Here is a 21,539-nt window from a genome sequence, read left to right as displayed (position 1 = left end):
TTACGACTGGATTATTTGGGGTATTAAACACTGCTAGTAGTGGCTATCCAAACATTTAGATGAAATGTAGTGCATTTTAGGTCATGCAATTTTGAATTAACTGCAAGAAAATAAAATATACGATAAAGTCATTCTTGTTTGGCTTGATCACTCATAAGATTTTGAATGACAGTAAAATAAAAATCTCTCAATAGAATAATCCTAGGTAAAAAAAAAGTTCAGGAAAAAAGCATGCTGAAACTTTTGGTTAGGTGAATAATTTTTTTTACAGGTAGCATCAAGGTAGATTTAAATCTAACAATACCAACTGGTCAATTTAAATGTCCCTATTGTGTTGACAATTTTAAAAACAGGTTGAGCTATAGGTAAAATTTTACAGTAACACCTATAAGCATCTCACTGTAACACATGTATAAACTTTTTTGATGTCATGAAAAGTAAAATCACAAAAATACTGAACTCAGAGGAAAATCAAATTGGAAAGTTCCTAATCACATGGCAAAATCAAATGACAAAATGAGGCTCCTCACTGATATGACTATACACACCAAATTGGATTAAGGAATTAACATCTGACTAGGTATTGTGCAAATTTTACCTGATTCATATTTATCAATGCTTCGCACTGTTCTTCAGTTATCAAACCATCTGCTGCAAATCTTTGGTTACTTTTTAACTCTTTTTCACCCATCACTATTCTTACTCCTAATTGTGGGAAAAAAACCAAAGGGTAATTAAAACTATGATGATTATATACTGTTCACTGATCCCTAAATGTCTATTGTCTTCTTTTTTTTTAATTTCTGGTCGCAATCTCATTAGTTGTATACCCCAAATCTCTTTTTAGTTATATTTAACCATAACCAAATAACTACTCTTAAACTATGTGAAATGTCAATCAGATTTCATTTGCAACCTTAAATAAATAAATGATCTCCTTTAGTGACCTAACTAGAAACTGAGGGTAGAAAGAAAGATCTTAGAATAAGATTTTTAATAACTTTAAACTTGCAACAACAAAAAACAGTTATCATGATTTATAATAAATTACCAATGACCCAGTAGAATCTTGCAACCAATATTTAACAAGAAAGTATTTTATTTGATTGAATCAACATAAATTATATACATGCATTATGGTCAATATCAATAAAACATGCAGCATTTGCTGTCACTCAAAATCCATCCAAAATTACATTTGCATATTGGTTTCAACTACAGAACATGAAGACCATTCAGGTGTAAAAAAAATCTCTTTAAAAGAACAAATATCATGAAACCATATGATGTTTCAGTTCCAGGAAAACATTTTATGAAGGTGGAAATAATATTATGTTATGTTTGTTTCCAAGAAATTCTATAATCCATTAATGTTTCAGGGGAACAAGTATTTTGTCGAACAAATATATGTTCAAACTGTTAATGATATACCTGCCTTAATAAGAAACCTGTTTTTTTTCAATAATATTGTTTATTTAACTATTTTTTATACTATACAAACTATAAATCTTACCATTGTCATAAAACTTTTTCATGTCTTCTGTATTATTAACTTCTTTAACTTCAAGCCGACTTTTCTCTAAATCCAAAAGATATAATGAAGCTTCTCTGTGAGCCGGACTATCGTCCTTTCTGTTAGAAGTAAAAGTTAAAATCATGGAACATCTCTGTGATTCTGATCTCTCTGATCTGTGTTTGTCAGATAATCTAAAGCCAACAACTCGACCACATTTTGACACAACTGGCATCTGTAAATTATAATTAGTTTATAATCTATGAATTTTCTGTTAGTGCTTGGCATTCAATGGATGATAAATAAAATCAAATTCTCTGTAAACTTATGAGATTTTAATCCCTGAAAAAGGCACTGATTCTATTGTTGCAATTGATTTTTTTCACCACTGTCAAATAAAAATCAATAACACATCTAGTTACAATTTTCAATATTACTTTTTCTAGTAAAACAAAAGTAAAAAACAAATTCTTTATATGATCTACCTCTTTCTTGTGTCTTCTGTTTAGGAAACTAAAATGCCCTGGTTTTTCATCTTCTGTCAGGAATGATATCAATCTGCAAATACAAAACAGGGAGTTACCATCACATGTACATTGAAATGTTTGTATGTTATAATATTTGAATTATTAATATCTGTTATATGCACATTTACTTTTTATTATAGTTTCATATATTTCTTACCTACATGCATTATTTCTGCAGTAAAACAACACATATAGAAAAAAACTAAACAAAATGTCAGACATTAATGACTTGTCAATATTAACAGAGGAACACACCTAATCTTGCACACTTAACAATGAAAATATAGCCAAGAAAATTTACAATGACAGGAGAAATTGTTCTTTTCTTACAACTATCCAAATCTTGAATGTGTTGGTATGTCAAATAAAGTTACAAAGGAACAATCTTATTAACTTTTCCTGACCTCCAGAGCTTAAAAATGAGATCAAGAAAATATGACATATATGTCAGATAGGCTTACACTTGTTTAATGTTTACGATGTATACTTATTACCGCAAGCAACAGCTTTAAAAATTAACCTGATCAATGAAATGTAAAAAATCATGTCAATGGCCACATTCCAGTATGACTCAATACCAATAATGTTGCCCTGTCATGTGAATTATTGGGAAATAAACCTCACAATTAAAACTTAATTTGAACAATTGTTTAAATGAAGCCAATGTCTTATGGCATAAGTATTTACAAATCCATATACCAAATATTGTTGACTTGTCATAAATAGATGGTGAGGAACAGACGACTTGAACTTTTCCCATTACTGCAATATGAAAATAAGGTCATTGGCTGACTGAAAAAAGTATACAACTGTTGGTTACATAAGTGAAAGTTTAGGAAAGATATAAAAATATTCCTAAATGTTAGCTAAGCCACTAGAAAAGTTATACCAGTAACATTCATTGTTAGTGAGCTGAGATCAGACAGTAAAATATGAACAAAAGGATGGAGATTTCCCTACCAATTACTTTTAGACATTGTTACAAAAAATAGCTTTTAATTGCATTGCACTGCAGTGCTGTGTGTTATGCAATTTATACAACACAATGAAAAATGCTTGTTTTTCATGAAAAATGGCAACATATTTCATCGAAAAATATTGTACAAAAAAAAAAAAAAAAATCATAATTTCCAATAAAAATTACATATCTGTTTTTTACAAGTCAATTCTCCATAATCATTCATGTTAGTAAGCCATGTAATTTTATACATTTAACAAGAGTTGAAGGATACAGAAGATTAAAAGAACATATTCAAAATTTACAACAGCTTTAAGACAATGATTTTTAAATGTTCCTTGATCATAGATCCATATAATTTTACATATTAGAAACTTTCATTTATCACATGCAATTCAAACATAAAAACTAGAAATGCTGCTGATTTCATAAAATATGTATCCTGTGGTACCATTAAGCTGTGAACTATCTCAATTATGTGATGATTAAGACAGCTCTCTTCCTGTCAATATAAAAACAAAACCAAACTACTATATACTGTTGCAGGAGAAATAACAATAAGAGAAGAAGTAGAAGACATGATGTACTTGAAAATATGAAGAACAAAAATAGTGTAAAAGAGAGGTGAAAGATACCAAAGGGACATTCCAACGATAACACTCCCAATGCCATAGCTAAAAAAGAAAACAAGAGTACACACAACACAACATAGAAAACTATAGACTGAGCAACACGAGCTCCTAAAGGGTAAACAAATACTACTCCACATGTGGCATCAGTCTTGTTGCTTATGTTAGTATAAACAAGGCAATAAGTCTAATTTGGTAGGTCACATTCCCTCGTTATATTAGAATGTATTTTAAAATGCTGGTCACAGATACAGAGGAAAAGTAAATTCTTAGTTCAGATTTCTCGACTTTGACATTGGTTTGTTCAACAAAAATGTGATGAAGGGAATAGAAACAGGGGATATTAAACAAATAAAGCAAAATAATTGTAAAACACACCATCACTTTAATGAAGATTGATTGATTGGTGTGATCTTTATGCCACATCAGCCAAAACCTTTGCATTTTGAGCACTGTATGGATAATCGTTCTATTAACAAATTAAAAAAAAAAGACATGTCCCATTCCAACATAAAACCTTACTACCTGGCGAAATGAATGTATGTCATCACTGGGCATGGACACAAAATATAAAGTACTAATGAAGGAAGTACACCACTAACCCATGGCCCCATTGCTTTCTATGTTAAATTCCTCAATTTCAAGCAGACACAGCTCTTTCATTTAAAGTTCAAATAAAGTGATATTCATTGCACGTCGAAGCTACACTTAATGGTGTCTTGTACTGAAAAAATCAACATACCTTTAATGGCATATAAGAGGGAACTGGTTCCTGGAACTTTGGATATACCAAAACAGGTACTTCAGATCTGACAAACAGGCAAATGTACCCTCTTTATAACGTTTGGTGCAGTTTTTTAAATATCCAAAATTATAAGTCAACAAGAATGTGTCTATAGTACACAGATGCCCTACTCACACTAACATTTTCTATGTTTATTGAACTGTAAAATTGGGGTAAAAACTCTCATTAAAAAACTTTAACCAGACACTTGCACTATCATTTTCTGTGTTCAATTGACCGTGATATTGGGGTCAAAACTAGAATTTGGCATTAAATTTAGAAAGATCATATCATAGGGAACATGTGTACTAAGTTTCAAGTTGATTGGACTTCAACTTCATCAAAAACTACCTTGACCAAAAACTTTAACCTGAAGCGGGACAGACGGACGAACGAACGGACATACAGACGATTGGAGGCACAGACCAGAAAACATAATTCCCCTCTACTATAGTAGGTGGGGCATAAAAAGTGTTCTACAATGATCACCAGTCATTCAGCTTTCATTTGATACCAAAAATACATAAATATTCTACATATTTAGAAAGTTACACTCATGTGTAGGAACTATTTTGTGTTAAATATGTACTACTTTCTGGCCGGGCCGGGCCTGAAAGGGACAGACACAAGGCAGCCTTAAATACAAAGTAGTCAATTTGAACATTTTAAATTATGTTTTGAACATAGAAAAGTCCAGCTATATTTAGAAGTGCTAATGCAAGTTTTGCAAGAACTGACATGAAAACTTTGTAGAACACTGCTTCACTTTGAAAAGGATCATCCAAAACATATAATGGTGACAAATGTCAATTAAATATAAAAGTCTGAAAAGGCAGTCTGTCAAGTATTTTGAAGGATAGCATTTTGAGGTACTGTCTTGATTATTGTTCCCTTAATAGACTGACCATAAGAGACTAATTTCCCATTCCAAAATTGAACTTTGCGTTGATAAACTTGATGGAAATGAATTTATGTCATCACTGGACATGGCCATTGGATATAAGCAGCTACAGTTATGTTGATGACAAATGTCTTTCAGGTATTAAACTCTGAAGGGCATTTTGTTTGGTATTAGTATTATAAAAGAAAGACTGCATTTTGAGAGTGTGGATTATTTTTCCCTGGACAAATTGATGATATAAGACACATTTCCACTAAAACATTTAATCTAGCTCAAATACACTTGTCGGAAATGAATGTGTGTAATCACTGGACATGGACATGTATAAACAGCTACAAATATGTTGATGACAGATGTCATTCAGGTATCAAACTCTGTATAGCATTTTGTCAGGTATTAGTATTAAGAAGATTGATGGCATTTTGAGGTAATGTGTGGATTATCTTCCCTTAACAAATTGAATATCATAGATGTATTCTTCATTTTAAACATATAATCTTCTTTTGATGCAAATGTTACTATGTCAGCTCTGGACATGGCCACTAGGATAATAGCAGCTGCAAATTGATGAATGGAACAGACACAAGACAGCATTAATTAGGGCGGTCAATTTGAACATCTTTAATATTTTTTGAAACATGACAAAGTCCAACTACATTTAGAAGAGATAAAGCTAGTCTGGTAAGAACTGACATGATAATTTTATATATCACCACTTTATTCTTAAAAGGACATCCAAAACATATAATGGTGACAAATATCATTCAGGTATCAAACTCTGAAAGGGCAGTTTGATTGGTAAAAGCATAATGAAGGATGGCATTTTGAGGTATTGTGTGGAGTATTGTTCCCTTAACAAATTGACTATAAAAGATGTATTTCCTATTCCAAACATTAAATCTTGCTTTGATTTACTTGTTGGAAATGTTACTATTGCTTCACTGGACATGGCTACAGGATATTAGCAGCTGCAAATTGATGATTGATTGATTGATTGTTGGTGTTAAATTTCTAAGCGCCACTTTCTGGCTATTTCATGGCGACTAATTTTTATTGGTGTTAGAAGTCTGGGTGACCAAAGAAAACCATCAATCTTCGATAGGAAAACTGACAATCCTAGTCAATAAAGATTGGAGTCAATTGCACCCTTACAGGCAGGGTTCGAACAAAATGCCTCAGTGTTGACTGGCTAGTTATTACTGTAGTAGAACTTCTTAGACCACTTGGCCTCCAAGGCCCCTGAAAAATGATGAAAGGGACAGATGAAAGACAGCCTTCATTATGAAGTACAGTCAATTTGAACTTGTTAAATTATCATTTGGTCAGTGGAATATTCCTGCTATACTAAGAAGTATTACCAAGATTGTCTTACAATGACTAACAATATTTAAGAGTTTTTGCACTGTAAATATTAGAGGTCATTAGAATATAAAATTTAGCTGAACAGAAACAATCTATTTTAATAAGTCAATTTCCCGAACCATTGATGTTTACTAGCTATGTAATTTTATATATAACAATAAAAACTGAAAGATATAGGAGATTAAGTACTTTTTAAATATTTACAAAAGACAAAAAAGACGATGATTTTTAAATGTTCCTTGGTCATATTTCCATATAACTTTACAAATTAGGAACTGTCATTTATCACATGCAACTGCATGTTCATGGAAAATATACAATAAAAAATATACGACTTACACAAATTGATCATTAAGAAGTTCCTTATCATCAATTTCATCCTCTGTTAAGCAACTACCATCTTCCTGTGGTATACAATTTTCTGGATCTGAAAAAACATTAAAACCATATACATGTCTTCATTTACAATTTTAACTTTTGATATCAATGTGTATGTAACCCAGTAAAATTAATTTTAATCTGTTGAACATGTTCAACACAGCCAATCCTGAAAAAGCATAAACAAATAAATGGAGGTCTTTGGACCAATGATTCCTCAGAAACTTCAATAACCTTATATTTCAAAATAAGTATGTCCACACCCAAAAAATCAATAACATTTGATATCAAAAGGACTATAAAGACCCTACACTATAATTATTAACAGCCCTGATTAATAATCAAAGATGTTGATAGTTGTGAAGAAAAAGATAGCCATTGTTTCCATTGATATAGGTTTTCTTCACCCAAAAAAATCAAACTGCACATGTATTTGCTATTTAATTCAATCTGTTATTCCTGGGTTCTTATTGTAAACTGTTCATAATATATGAAAGATCTTGAGGTTTGTTTTTGTACATTCTAATTGTCTTACACAGAAATCAGCTGATTTGAAATGTTTCATTTTCTTAGGCTAAAAATTGTGCCTTAAATCATTCATCAAATAAATTAGGATTCATCTTGTTTGTTAAATATCCAGGAAAAACAAAAGAAACAGCCCCCATTTTTATAAAACTTCAATCATATTTGATAACACATGTCTATTCATATTTAATCTTGAAATTCAACATCTAGTTTAAAAACTGTTTTCTGTTTCAATAATACATACACTGATTTTCTGCTCCAGGGTCTATGCAGACTATTGCAGCATTCTTTATAAAGAAACTTGTCTTGTTATAAAAGTGAGCACTGAAATGACGTGCTAGCTCACTGGCTCTTAAAAACAATCTCAAGGAAATTTCCAATTCTGTATTTTCTTTTATTCGCTGTTAAAAGAAAAGAAATTCTGATTTTAATCAAACAAGGTTGCAATATCTAGGGACAAAACCACAATAGACAATTTGTGATCATGATGATTTTTTTGATTATTTTCTGATTCAGTTTATATCTGAATTGAAAATACTTTTGCTTCACATCGTTATAAGTATTTGTCATTTATTAGTGATTAACTATTGGGAGTTATGTCTAACATATGTGTTAGTTGGTCAAAACAATAAATACAGGTAAATTTCTAATCAAACTGAAAGGTAAGCTTTGCATAGCTTGACCTACCAAAAAGAGGATCACAGTGGAATTCCACCAATGTGCGACATTGATGAAAACTATGTATTTTAAGATTTAACAAGTTGACATTATCTTCATTATAAAAAAAATCATTGGAATTTACAGGTAATCAAGGATCTTAACTCAAACGTAATTTGATTATAAAAGCAGTTATTTTTAAGTTAAGAAGAAAAATAGGTAAAACACAAATATATGCCTTGCTTAATACCAGTTGAATTTTTTAAAGCAAAGGAGTATGTTCAGTAAGGTCCTAAAATGGCCCCCTTTTTTAGCGTAAATTTCAAATTCGGTTTTATTGACCAATATCACAATTAATTATAGCTAATACAGTGATAGATAGAAAATAAGCCATTTTGTTGAAAATGTTACGTTTCTGCGTTTCATTTTGACGTCACAAATTGTACTCATATTGATTTTTCACGAAAAAATCAATGAAAATAGGTAAATTTCAATAGATTATTGGACAGGAAACATAGAGCGCATACGTCGACAACAAAGATCTTTTAAAATAATGTTTGTGAAGACATTTCAAATGTCTTATTTGAATATTAAGTTTGTCAACGTCTGCCCTCTATGTTTCCTGGTCCTTAATGTGGTTGAAATCCAGCTGATTTTGTCAAATTTCGCCAAAATCCCTTAACTTGACCGTTTTGGGACGTAAAAATCATCGTGTTAGAATTGAACTTTGACAAAAATAGTTCTGTTTTACTTTCTCACATCTCTTTAAGGCAACTTAAAATATTTATTGTCTTGTAACTATGAACTTTATAATTGGGGCCAAATATGGCCCTTACCGACCTTACTCCTTTCAAGGTTGATTTGAGCAAGGCAGATGATTAACAGAAATTGGTTCTATCAGAACTAGTTCCAAAAGAAAAGGACTCATTTCATCCAAACAAATGTAATTAACTCTTGACGGTCAAAATAGTTGTACCTTATCTTTTTTTAAATAAACTTTGAGCAAAAGCCATAAGTAATTTTTGTTCTATTGTTGTGATTAACTGTGTTTCAATGTGCCTGCCACTCTGCATTGGTTTAAGGCTACAAAAGTTCAGGCATTAAATGAACTTTATTTAATTATTGAGTTGATATAATATTACGGAAAACCTTCTAATGAAAATTTCAGAATAAATCTCTAGAGAAATGGTAGGATATTGCTACATGAGACAACATATACCTGTAAACCTTCAGCTACATTTAAAAATCTGACTCCATTTGAATTAGGTTCCAATATCTAAAATAGAAAATAAAATTGAATGTAATTAATTATTAGAATTTTATCTTTAATTTCAAATTTAAGTTTTATTAAATTAAAATGTTTTCTTACAGGGACTACAAACTATATTCTTTGTTCTAATTTTACTAGGTTCTATTGTAATGTCGGGTATTTTTGGTACTTTGTGGATATAAAGTGTGATATAGCCCATACACTTTCTTTCTTCATTAAGTAAATGAAATTTTAAGTATTATTTTGAGGCACACAAAATGAATAGGTTATTTTAGAAATTTCCTCCTTTTTTTAAGATAAGAAAACTGAAGGAAGTCTTTTTTTTTTTAAACTACTCATAAACAATCAGTCATGAGCTGTTAAATTCATTACTTATAATTTACAATTCCTTTCTAAATTAAAATTAAATACTGTTTTCTTCTTATAATTTGGTCCCACAAAACCCATATATACTGGCTAGGATTTGTTACAAAATAGTTATGACTTCACTGATCTTGATCAGTTTTAACATTTGAAATCAAAACTTATCAGTAAAATAAATTATGAAATATAATTGTGGTATCCTTATAATTGGCATAAGTGTTTATGATTTTTCCATGCACGAAAATCCTTTATGACTTGAAAACATAGAACAGATAATTACATTTGCAAAATTGGCAAGTTCTCTACATTGGTCTTGTCTGTAAAAATCATCAGCAACAAATCTGTCATTTTTTTCTTCTTTTACTTTGATTCCAATCTTTTCATAAATTGCCATGTAGTGTTTTTTGGTCAGTTTTTCAGGTTTAGATTTGGTGCTGTTCATCTAAAAACCAAATAAAATAGCCATATGTCACGTTTTGAGCATAGGTAAGATCAGTTAATTTAAACATATCTGATAATATATATATAACTCAGAAACAACAGTTGTTATCGCTCAGTTCTATGGTGAAAGAAGCCTGACCTGCTTATCCATATTTCCTTTTTTTCTTTTTGTTATACATATATACAGATTAGATAAATTTAAATCACTAATATTTAACATTTAAGTTACTGTAAGTTCAAATATTATTGTGTGGTTTTAATTGGTGCAAATGATGTGACTAGATGAGAAAAACAAAAATAAAAACTCTCATTTTTTTTTTTAATTCTTAACTAGAGGCTCTAAAGAGCCTGTGTCGCTCACCTTGGTCTATGTGCATATTAAACAAAGGACACAAATGGATTCATGACAAAATTGTATTTTGGTGATGGTGATGTGTTTGAAGTTCTTACTTTACTGAACGATTTTGCTTCTTACAATTATATCTATAATGAACTTTGCCCATTAGTAACAGAGAACTATATTTGGTAAAAATTTACATAAATTTACCAAATTAATGAAAATTGTTAAAAATTGGGACAAAATTGTATTCAAGATAACCAAAAACGGCAAAATTTCTTTAAAAATTACCAATTGGAGGGCAGCAACCCAACAACCGATTGTCCAATTCATCAGAAAAATTCAGGGCAGATAGATATTGACTTGATTAACAATTAAACTTCTTGTCAGATTTGCTCTAGATGCTTTGGTTTCATAGTTATAAGCCAAAAACTGCATTTTACCCCTATGTTCTATTTTTAGCCGTGGCGGCCATCTTGGTTGAATGGCCAGGTCATCGGACACATTTTTCAAACTAGATACCCCAAAGATGATTGTGGCCTAGTAGTTTCAGTGGAGATTTTGTAAAAGATTACTTAGATTTATGAAAAATGGTTAAAGATTGACTATAAAGGGCAATAACTCCTAAAGGGGTCAACTGACCATTTTGGTCATGTTGACTTATTTGTAGATCTTCCTTTGCTGAACATTATTGCTGTTTACAATTCATCTCTAACTATAATAATATTCAAGATAATAACCAAAAACAGCAAAATTTCCTCAAAATTACCTATTCAGGGGCAGCAACCCAACCGATTGACCGATTCATCTGAAAATTTCAGGGCAGATAGATCTTGACCTGATAAACATTTTTATCCCCATGTCAGATTTCCTCAAAATGCTTTGGTTTTTGAGTTATAAGCCAAAAACTGCATTTTACCCCTATGTTCTATTTTTAGCGGTGGCGGCCATCTTGGTTGGTTGACCAGGTCACGCCACACATTTTTTAAACTAGATACCCCAAAGATGATTGTGGCCAAGTTTGGATTAATTTGGCCCAGTAGTTTCAGAGGAGAAGATTTTTGTAAAAGATTACTTTAATTTACGAAAAATGGTTAAATTTGACTATAAAGGGCAATAACTCCTAAACGGGTCAACTGACCATTTTGGTCATGTTGACTTATTTGTAGATCTTACTTTGCTGAACATTATTGCTGTTTACAGTTTATCTCTATCTATAATAATATTCAAGATAATAACCAAAAACAGCAAAATTTCCTCAAAATTACCAATTCAGGGGCAGCAACCCAACAACCGATTGACCGATTCATCTGAAAATTTCAGGGCAGATAGATCTTGACCTGATTAACATTTTTATCACACGTCAGATTTCCTCAAAATGCTTTGGTTTTTGATTTATAAGCCAAAAACTGCATTTTACCCCTTTGTTCTATTTTTAGCCGTGGCGGCCATCTTGGTTGGTTGACCAGGTCACGCCACACATTTTTTAAACTAGATACCCCAAAGATGATTGTGGCTAAGTTCGGATTAATTTGGCCCAGTAGTTTCAGAGGAGAAGATTTTTGTAAAAGATTACTTTAATTTACGAAAAATGGTTAAAAATTGACTATAAAGGGCAATAACTCCTAAACGGGTCAACTGACCATTTTGGTCATGTTGACTTATTTGTAGATCTTACTTTGCTGAACATTATTGCTGTTTACAGTTTATCTCTATCTATAATAATATTCAAGATAATAACCAAAAACAGCAAAATTTCCTCAAAATTACCAATTCAGGGGCAGCAACCCAACAACCGATTGACCGATTCATCTGAAAATTTCAGGGGAGATAGATCTTGACCTGATAAACATTTTTACCACATGTCAGATTTGCTCTAAATGCTTTGGTTTTTGAGTTATAAGCCAAAAACTGCATTTTACCCCTATGTTCTATTTTTAGCCGTGGCGGCCATCTTGGTTGGTTGACCAGGTCACGCCACACATTTTTTAAACTAGATACCCCAAAGATGATTGTGGCCAAGTTTGGATTAATTTGGCCCAGTAGTTTCAGAGGAGAAGATTTTTGTAAAAGATTACTTTAATTTACGAAAAATGGTTAAATTTGACTATAAAGGGCAATAACTCCTAAACGGGTCAACTGACCATTTTGGTCATGTTGACTTATTTGTAGATCTTACTTTGCTGAACATTATTGCTGTTTACAGTTTATCTCTATCTATAATAATATTCAAGATAATAACCAAAAACAGCAAAATTTCCTCAAAATTACCAATTCAGGGGCAGCAACCCAACAACCGATTGACCGATTCATCTGAAAATTTCAGGGCAGATAGATCTTGACCTGATTAACATTTTTATCACACGTCAGATTTCCTCAAAATGCTTTGGTTTTTGAGTTATAAGCCAAAAACTGCATTTTACCCCTTTGTTCTATTTTTAGCCGTGGCGGCCATCTTGGTTGGTTGACCAGGTCACGCCACACATTTTTTAAACTAGATACCCCAAAGATGATTGTGGCCAAGTTTGGATTAATTTGGCCCAGTAGTTTCAGAGAAGATTTTTGTAAAAGATTACTTTAATTTACGAAAAATGGTTAAAAATTGACTATAAAGGGCAATAACTCCTAAACGGGTCAACTGACCATTTTGGTCATGTTGACTTATTTGTAGATCTTACTTTGCTGAACATTATTGCTGTTTACAGTTTATCTCTATCTATAATAATATTCAAGATAATAACCAAAAACAGCAAAATTTCCTCAAAATTACCAATTCAGGGGCAGCAACCCAACAACCGATTGACCGATTCATCTGAAAATTTCAGGGGAGATAGATCTTGACCTGATAAACATTTTTACCACATGTCAGATTTGCTCTAAATGCTTTGGTTTCTGAGTTATAAGCCAAAAACTGCATTTTACCCCTATGTTCTATTTTTAGCCGTGGCGGCCATCTTGGTCGGTTGACCGGGTCACGCCACACATTTTTTAAACTAGATACCCCAATGATGATTGTGGCCAAGTTTGGTTTGATTTGGCCCAGTAGTTTCAGAGGAGAAGATTTTTGTAAAAGTTAACGACGACGGACGACGACGCCGGACGCCGGACGCCAAGTGATGAGAAAAGCTCACTTGGCCCTTTGGGCCAGGTGAGCTAAAAAATCACAATAATGAATAGTTCAAACATTAACAATTTTCCATTACATTTAGAAAGATGTCATGAAATAAATAAGCATTTAGAAGAAGTCTAAATATCAAAAACAATTCAATAATTTGTTGCCTGATTTTTTTTGTACAATATTTTTATTTGATAGATTTTTTTTTAAATACCATGTTTTTTAAATATTGTTTAAAAAAAACATATTGTAAACCTTACAGTCATTTAATTACTCTTTTACATTAATGTGAGTTATCTCCCTTACATGTATCTTTTCTAATTCTGACTCAATTTCTCTAAGGTAATCCCCTTTCATGGTATCTTCTTCACTATCTTCCATTACATTATACTCATCTCTAATGAAGTACAACAACTCCAACATTTTATTTCTACGGTTTTCATATTCTTTGGCATCCTGAAAATAATCCAACTTGATAAGTCATTTATATTTAAGTACCAATTAAGTTTATTTGAAACAGACAAAACAATAAAACCCTGAATCAATGAAAAAGTTGTCTAAAAGATTTCTTTATGTGTTACAGTCTAAAAAAAAAAAAAAAAAAAAAGCCTCTTCAATTTATGATACAGTAATGGACTAAAAATCAGCTTCAGATCTAAAAGCATTACACTAAATTTCTGGACTTTTCAAATTACAAGTGTCATAATTCAACCGAAGTTAATCTACCAAAAGAATCTCAAACTTGATTTGAGAAAAAAAGGAAAAAAATGTACAAATTTTATGAACTCAAAGTCTCTTAAGTCAGAGCTGTAATTCTGCCATAACCAGATTAACTAACTGGTACAAAACCCGACCTTGATCGGTTAGTCATCTTAATACACCAAAAACAAAAATATATGCAGGCAAAAAAGCTTATTCATTTATTTGATTTCTGAATGAAGGACATAGATAATAAATGCAGTATGTAGTGGGGCAAAACAAAAATAATTTGTTATGGGGATGATAATAAAAACTGTATCTTCAAAGATGATGCCTGTTCCTTGAAGTGACATGCATATCAGTTATTATTTACCTGCCGAGGTACAAAATGAGCTTCATGATATCCAAGTTTCTGCATATAAAATGCTTTATTACGTAACATTTCTTCATCGTTTGGATTAAACAATAGGTATGTGCCTGCACACTCCACAGCCTTGTCATTATTGCCATCTTAAAAAGAAAGATATTTCTTATATTCTTTTAACAACATCTCAAATCAAAAGCTATAATATATAAATAACAAAAGAATGCTTTGAACTATTATAAATTTTAATAAAGCAATGTTTTATTCAAAAAGACTTTGTGTTCTTGCCCAGGTTTTGTTCTTTTGTCACAATTCATACTTTCGACGACTTAGAGAGAGCCTGACACATATATTGTAAAGACAGTTGTTGAATACTGTATGTTGCCCTCAAGATGTATTTTGGTTATTCTTTATATTTAGTTGTTGTCTAATTGATATGTATCCGACAACTCCTTATTATCATATGCATTGCCACGGCCCTTTATAAATTTTTAAGAGTTGAACAAGTGTTCTTATCTGCCAAAAATAGGTTGATTTGTAACAGGAAAGTAGAACTTAAACTGATAACTACTAAATTCATTACAAAAATGATTTAAATATATTTAGACCTGACCTAATAAGTCTGACTGACTTTTGGAGTTCAGAATGGAGCACATGGGTTATAACTAAATGCCCTGGTATCTTTAGTGTAAAATATGTCCTTTTCCCTAATACAAAAAAAAAAAAATTTCTGAAAAAATTGTCAAGAAATTATTCCGCTATGGTTTTTTTTATTGTTCTTTGGTTTACAAGCAATGAAATAACAAATTATTTTCTTTAAAAACTACATCTTTCTTCAAAATGTAGAATTTTTTTTTTTTCCATTAGTGTAATGATGTTAAAATCTTGAAGCAGCTTATGACTAGAACCAACCCATGTACAAGCTTAAGATACTATAGGAAGGTAATTATAGCATAAATTAACTATCTATTATAACTATAGTAACCAAACTCACTTTGGTGATATGCAAATTGTAGAAAATTATAATGCTGTCCAACAAAATCTGGTAAATAGTCTTTATAGAGAATGCTCAACTTCCTTTCACATTTAAACTGGCACTGTAACACAGAGATGTAGTGATCTGTAAAAAAATAAATAACATACATTTATAAAGTTGTAAATTTTCAAAATCTATGTATATGCATGTATATCTATATATTTCAATGGTAAAACTAATAATAAAAAATACATTAGCATGTAATGCATGCACATCAAAAATCAAGTTGTTAATATCAGATAAATGACAGAATAAATCCAATTAAATTAAAAAGAAAACCTAGTGTTTCACTTACAAGTCCATGACATTAGTTGGATTTTATGTCTGTCATGCTGTGAAGAAATCTTTAAAATATGAAGTTAGGTGACAGTTTTCTTTTTAGTAGGATTACTAAAGAATTTTTATCATCAAAAGTAATTCTGGTAGGTCTAGTATTTTCTGAGAAAATAAGATTGTTCAATTTTCCCTACTACACATGTGTTATTAGTTATCTTGGTGTATTCAGGGGATGTACACAATTTTACACTGTTGAGAATTCATACAGCCTGAGACACAGCCAACCATGTGCTCTGCAGGGCGCAGCTTTATACGACCGCAGAAGTCGAAACCCTGAACAGTTGGGGCAAGTATGGACACAACATTCAAGCTTGATACAGCTCTGAATTTGGATTGCGATTGAATTTTTGAAATAATATGAGTTTCTGACACAAAACAAATGTCAAGATCTTACAAAGCTATTGAGCAATATTGAACATTAAAGATTTCTTCTTTTAACTTTTCAAAAATTTGGAATTTGAGAAATTTGAAGAAAAAAAAATTGAAAACAACTACCACCCCCCTTTTTTTTGCAATTAGTCCAAAACCTGACATTTCTTTATACATAATATACAAGTAATGTAAGCGAGGTAAATATGGACATACCCAACATTGTATGTTAAATGTTTTAGAATTACCTCCCTTACACTGCTTTTAAATTGTCTTAATTGTCCATTGACCAGAAATACCTAGTTTTTCCCCTTTTTGCGCCTAATTCCAAAACACTTTGAGCCATAACCCCCCAAAGTCAATACTAACCATCCCTTCATGGTATGGAAACTTGTGATTAAATTTCAGAGTGATTCATACACTTAAACATAAGTTATTGTTTGAAAACTACAAAAATGTTTATTTTGGGCCCCCTTTTTGGCCCCTAATTCCTAAACTTACCTACATATTTAGGAAAATTAACCCCAAACGGAATCCGGGACTTCCCTGTGTTAAATGGAAACTTGTGGTACAATATCATAGAGATCCATACAGTTACACACAAGTTATAGTCTTGAAATAGAAAAATGTTTGTTTTTAGCCCCTTTTTGGCCCTTAATTCATAGACTGTTTGCCCAATAACCCCTTTAAATAAATCCCAACCTTCTACTTATGGTTTTAAACATTGTGGTACAATTTCAGAACAATTGAAATACTAATACACCACTTTTTGTCCTGAAACTAGATAAATGCTGTTTTTGGCCCCTTTGGGCCCCTTATTCCTAAACCTTTTAAACATTGTGTTAAAATTTTATTGATTTCTTTTTACTTATTCAAAAGTTATTATCCGGAAACAATCCGTCTTCGGAGGATGCTGACGCGGACGCCGACGTAATACCAATATACGACCAAAAATTTTTTAATTTTTGAGGTCGTATAAAATGTACATATATATGAAGCACTCCTGTACTCATTTTATATTACAGGGTGTAAAATTGGAAAATTCTGATGACTTATAATGTAGAAATTGAACACTGAATTTGCTGCACGTTGTCAAATATTACTTTTTAAACAAATCTTGTGTTTTAATTTTGTTTGGTTGGTACTTTTACAGTCTGATTTTTTCTCTCCACATTTTGGCACCACATTTTGACAATTTTTTAATAGTTTTTTATATATTTTTGTTTTTTTACCCAGGGGTTAATAGTTGCACTTGGACGGGGTGTTGTTATTTCCATCCATGTCATTTATCAATAAGACCATAAGATTCTTGCGTCATAAGAAATAATGCAATCATTTTAGTTCATCTGAACTGGGTGTTATCAGACAAAAAACAAATGAAAGTTAGCATACAAAGGATAATGAGAAAAAGATTGACTCAAAGTATTGAAGTCATTCTTGAAGAAAAAAATCAACAAAATATTAATAATGGACGAATGGAATAAACACTGAAAACAAGTAAGGGCTCATGTTCTTGTGCTAATAATAGATTTGTCTTAACAGTACTTTTAAAGATGTAGAAAGGAAGTGACAATTGTTTTTTTTTTTTATAAATGTTTGTTTTCAATTACATAAAGGGGTAATTGCATCTTCTGATTTAAAATTTAACAACAGTGAATGGTCAAGCAGAGGAAACAAACCCTTCAAATCAACATAAATCTTCATAAAACATTGTCTTTTTTCTTTATGGTCATACTGAAAACAGTTCTTTTTTCTAATCGCGGTGTTGCACAGGACTTCAACTTATGGGATTAAATTGATTTATGAATATTTTTTTCGAATTACTGAGCATTACATTGCTGGTATATGGCATAAATATCGTGTTCCATGTAATGCTGAATAATATGATGGCAGACAGTTTAAGTCTGTGTGAACATTGATCATGTTTTGTCAGGGAAACAGATGTGTAAAATAGGTGAAGGTTTTTTTAGTGACGTCATCTTAACCTTCTTTTCCAGATAAAAAAACATTAACCAACATCTAGCAGTCCAGTATATATTTCTGCCAAATCAACAAAAAAAAACTGTATTTATAAATTTAGAAGTATTGGTCCAAACTGCGATATAACTATTGGGTTGATGGTGTCTGATAGCTAAACATTATCTGTGTTCTGTCATATTTACTTTTGTAAGACTGTGTAAAATTTCAAGAATTTCATAAAAAGAAACCGGTATGGAATATTTCACAAATTTTGCTCAAATTTTGCATACAACCTTAACATACTTAACTCCTTGAAATATAGCTGAAAATCGAAAAAATAATGCATTTATCTCAACAATTATCTGACATATTACTGATTGAATTCTTTTAAAAAAGTTAAAATTTGTATAAAAAACACATAATATTGCTGAAATACCTTCTTTAATTTGTCCGAAATAATTTCTAATACATAGATTTGTCTTTAAAAAAATCCATATGTTCTTGATACATAAATTTTCATTTTAAATCTGCTTTTTGGCTGCACAGACGTTCAAAGTATTTTTTTTAACAATTTCAATCTACCAATAGACCAGTTCCGGGATACGCCATAACAGTTTTTTAGCTGAATCTGTCATTTAACTTCCATCACCACCTGATTTAATGTAGGCATTGTCACTTCCAACACACGTTGAATAAAAGTGTGAATAAGTTTAATCTTATACTGCACAAAATATTTTGAAAATCAAAATCAAATGAGTTGGTGACCATCAATTAAGTAGTACAGTTATTAAGATTATTAACTTACAAAAAAAAACTTTAATAGAGTAGGGATACCTGCGCGACTATATGGTAAAAATATGTCATAAAGTCATTTCCCGTGAAAGACATTACGTAAAGTTTATATGATATCTCCTCAAGTTTATAAGATATCTCCTAAGGTTTATAAGATATCAAATATAGTTTATAAGATATCTCATATAATTTATCAGATATCTTATATAATTGTCTTTATAAGATATCTCATGAACTATATAAGATATCTTATAAACTATATAAGATATCTTATAAACTATATAAGATATCTTATAAACTTTAGAAGATCTCTTATAAAGTATATAAGATATCTTATAAATTTGGGGAGATATCTTAAATAACATTAAAGATATCTTATATATACTATATAAGATATCTCATATAATATATAAGATATCTCATATAATATATAAGATATCTCACAAAAATGAAATAATATAAGATATCTAATATATTATAGGTGATATCTTATATATTATAGGAGATATCTTACTTAGTTTATAAGATATCTCATAAAGTTTATAAGATATCTCATAAAGTTTATGAGATATCTTTTATAGTTTATATGATATCTCCTAAAGTTTATAAGATATCTCCTAAAGTTTATAAGATATCAAATATAGTTTATAAGATATCTCATATAATTTATCAGATATCTTATATAATTGTCTTTATAAGATATCTCATGAACTATATAAGATATCTTATAAACTATATAAGATATCTTATAAACTATATAAGATATCTTATAAACTATATAAGATATCTTAAAAACTATATAAGATATCTTATAAACTATATAAGATATCTTATAAACTATATAAGATATCTTATAAACTATATAAGATATCTTATAAATTATATAAGATATCTTATATAACAAGAGGCTGTCACAACGACAGCAAACCGGATTTGTTAACATTTATTTGTGTCCTGGCAATATCACAAGAACCATTACTGATGAATGGTGAAAGTGAAAATTATCAATTTCAAATTTGACCTCCATTTTGTCATCAGTATCAACATATTAAAATTTGAAAAGCTTAGATTGAATGGTTCATGAGTAAATGCAACAACGTGAATGGAAACGCCATTTTACGATCTTTCAAGAACCATAATTCCTGAACGGTAAAAGTCAAAAATCGTCATTATTGAACTTGACCTCTATTTTGTCATCAGTAATAACATATCAAAATTTAAAAGCTTTGGTTCAATGGTTCATGAGAAAATGCACGGACAGGACGGGAAACTCCATTTTTCAATCTTTCAAGAACCATAACTCCTGAACGGTAAAAGTCAAAATCGCCATTATTGAACTTGACCTCCATTTTGTCATAAGTAACAGCGTATTAAAATTTCGGAAGCTTTGGTAGAACAGTTCATGCATAAATGCACGGACCCGACTGGAAACTCCATTTTTCAATCTTTCAAGAACCATAACTCCTGAACGGTAAAAGTCAAAATCGCCATTATTGAACTTGACCTTCAAATAGTAGTCAGTAATAACATATTAAAATTTTAAAAGCTTTGGTTGAACGGTTCATGAGTTAATGCACGGACAACATTTGATTGCCGCCCGCCCGCCTGACAGCCCGACCGCCCGCCCGCCGTACATCCCCAAATCAATAACCGACATTTTTGTCACAAAAATCTGGTTAAAAATTATTTATAAGATATCTCATATACTTTATAAGATATCTTATAAACTTTAGAAGATATATTATAAAGTATATAAGATATCATATAAACTTTATGAGATATATTATATTACATTAAAGATTTATAGTATAACTAATCGCCGTATTTGAATGTAAAAAATAAGACAACGCGTGACCCAACAACGCATGGATTAAACGATGTGCGCAGCACGAGTTTAATCTATAGCGGCGTTCGGTCACAAGTTGTCTTATTTTTTATATTCAAATACGGCGATTAGTTATTCTTTTTATTACATTGGTAAATGGCTTTTTTTTTTATGAAATTAATGTAGAAAATGTAAGGAACTATATCTTTTTCCTACGCATTGACAATTTGTTTTGATCCGACGTTATCGACGTCTTGACAACGCCTATTGTTGTAACCAATGTAATAAATCTCATATAACATTAAAGATATCTTATATAATATATGAGATATCTCATAAAAATGCAATTATATAAGATATCTTATATATTAAAGGAGATATCTTATATATTATATAAGA

General features: G+C 30.8%; 2 protein-coding genes across 5 annotated transcripts in view; one reads left to right on the top strand and one right to left on the bottom strand.

The window, feature by feature from the left end:
* Positions 1 to 21,539, top strand: part of LOC139480884 (trifunctional purine biosynthetic protein adenosine-3-like) — a 483,263-nt gene that overhangs the window by 183,254 nt on the left and 278,470 nt on the right. The window lies entirely within an intron of this gene.
* The window catches only part of LOC139480867 (prolyl 3-hydroxylase 1-like), a 47,417-nt gene that overhangs the window by 11,982 nt on the left and 13,896 nt on the right, over positions 1 to 21,539 (bottom strand). For all 4 annotated transcript variants that reach the window (XM_071263796.1, XM_071263795.1, XM_071263797.1 and 1 more), the window contains exons 4-13: positions 15,818 to 15,943; positions 14,833 to 14,969; positions 14,067 to 14,216; positions 10,148 to 10,309; positions 9,454 to 9,510; positions 7,822 to 7,978; positions 7,014 to 7,101; positions 1,999 to 2,071; positions 1,514 to 1,748; positions 599 to 705 (exon numbers count right to left, since the gene is read on the bottom strand). In XM_071263796.1, coding sequence (XP_071119897.1) covers positions 599 to 705; positions 1,514 to 1,748; positions 1,999 to 2,071; positions 7,014 to 7,101; positions 7,822 to 7,978; positions 9,454 to 9,510; positions 10,148 to 10,309; positions 14,067 to 14,216; positions 14,833 to 14,969; positions 15,818 to 15,943 — 1,292 coding nt within the window. The remainder of the gene's footprint in view (positions 1 to 598; positions 706 to 1,513; positions 1,749 to 1,998; positions 2,072 to 7,013; positions 7,102 to 7,821; positions 7,979 to 9,453; positions 9,511 to 10,147; positions 10,310 to 14,066; positions 14,217 to 14,832; positions 14,970 to 15,817; positions 15,944 to 21,539) is intronic.

Source organism: Mytilus edulis, chromosome 7 (assembly GCF_963676685.1).
Source record: "Mytilus edulis chromosome 7, xbMytEdul2.2, whole genome shotgun sequence".
NCBI classification, from domain to species: domain Eukaryota; kingdom Metazoa; phylum Mollusca; class Bivalvia; order Mytilida; family Mytilidae; genus Mytilus; species Mytilus edulis.
Note: the sequence above shows the minus strand (reverse complement) of the source record. Positions and strands in the feature narration are given on the sequence as shown.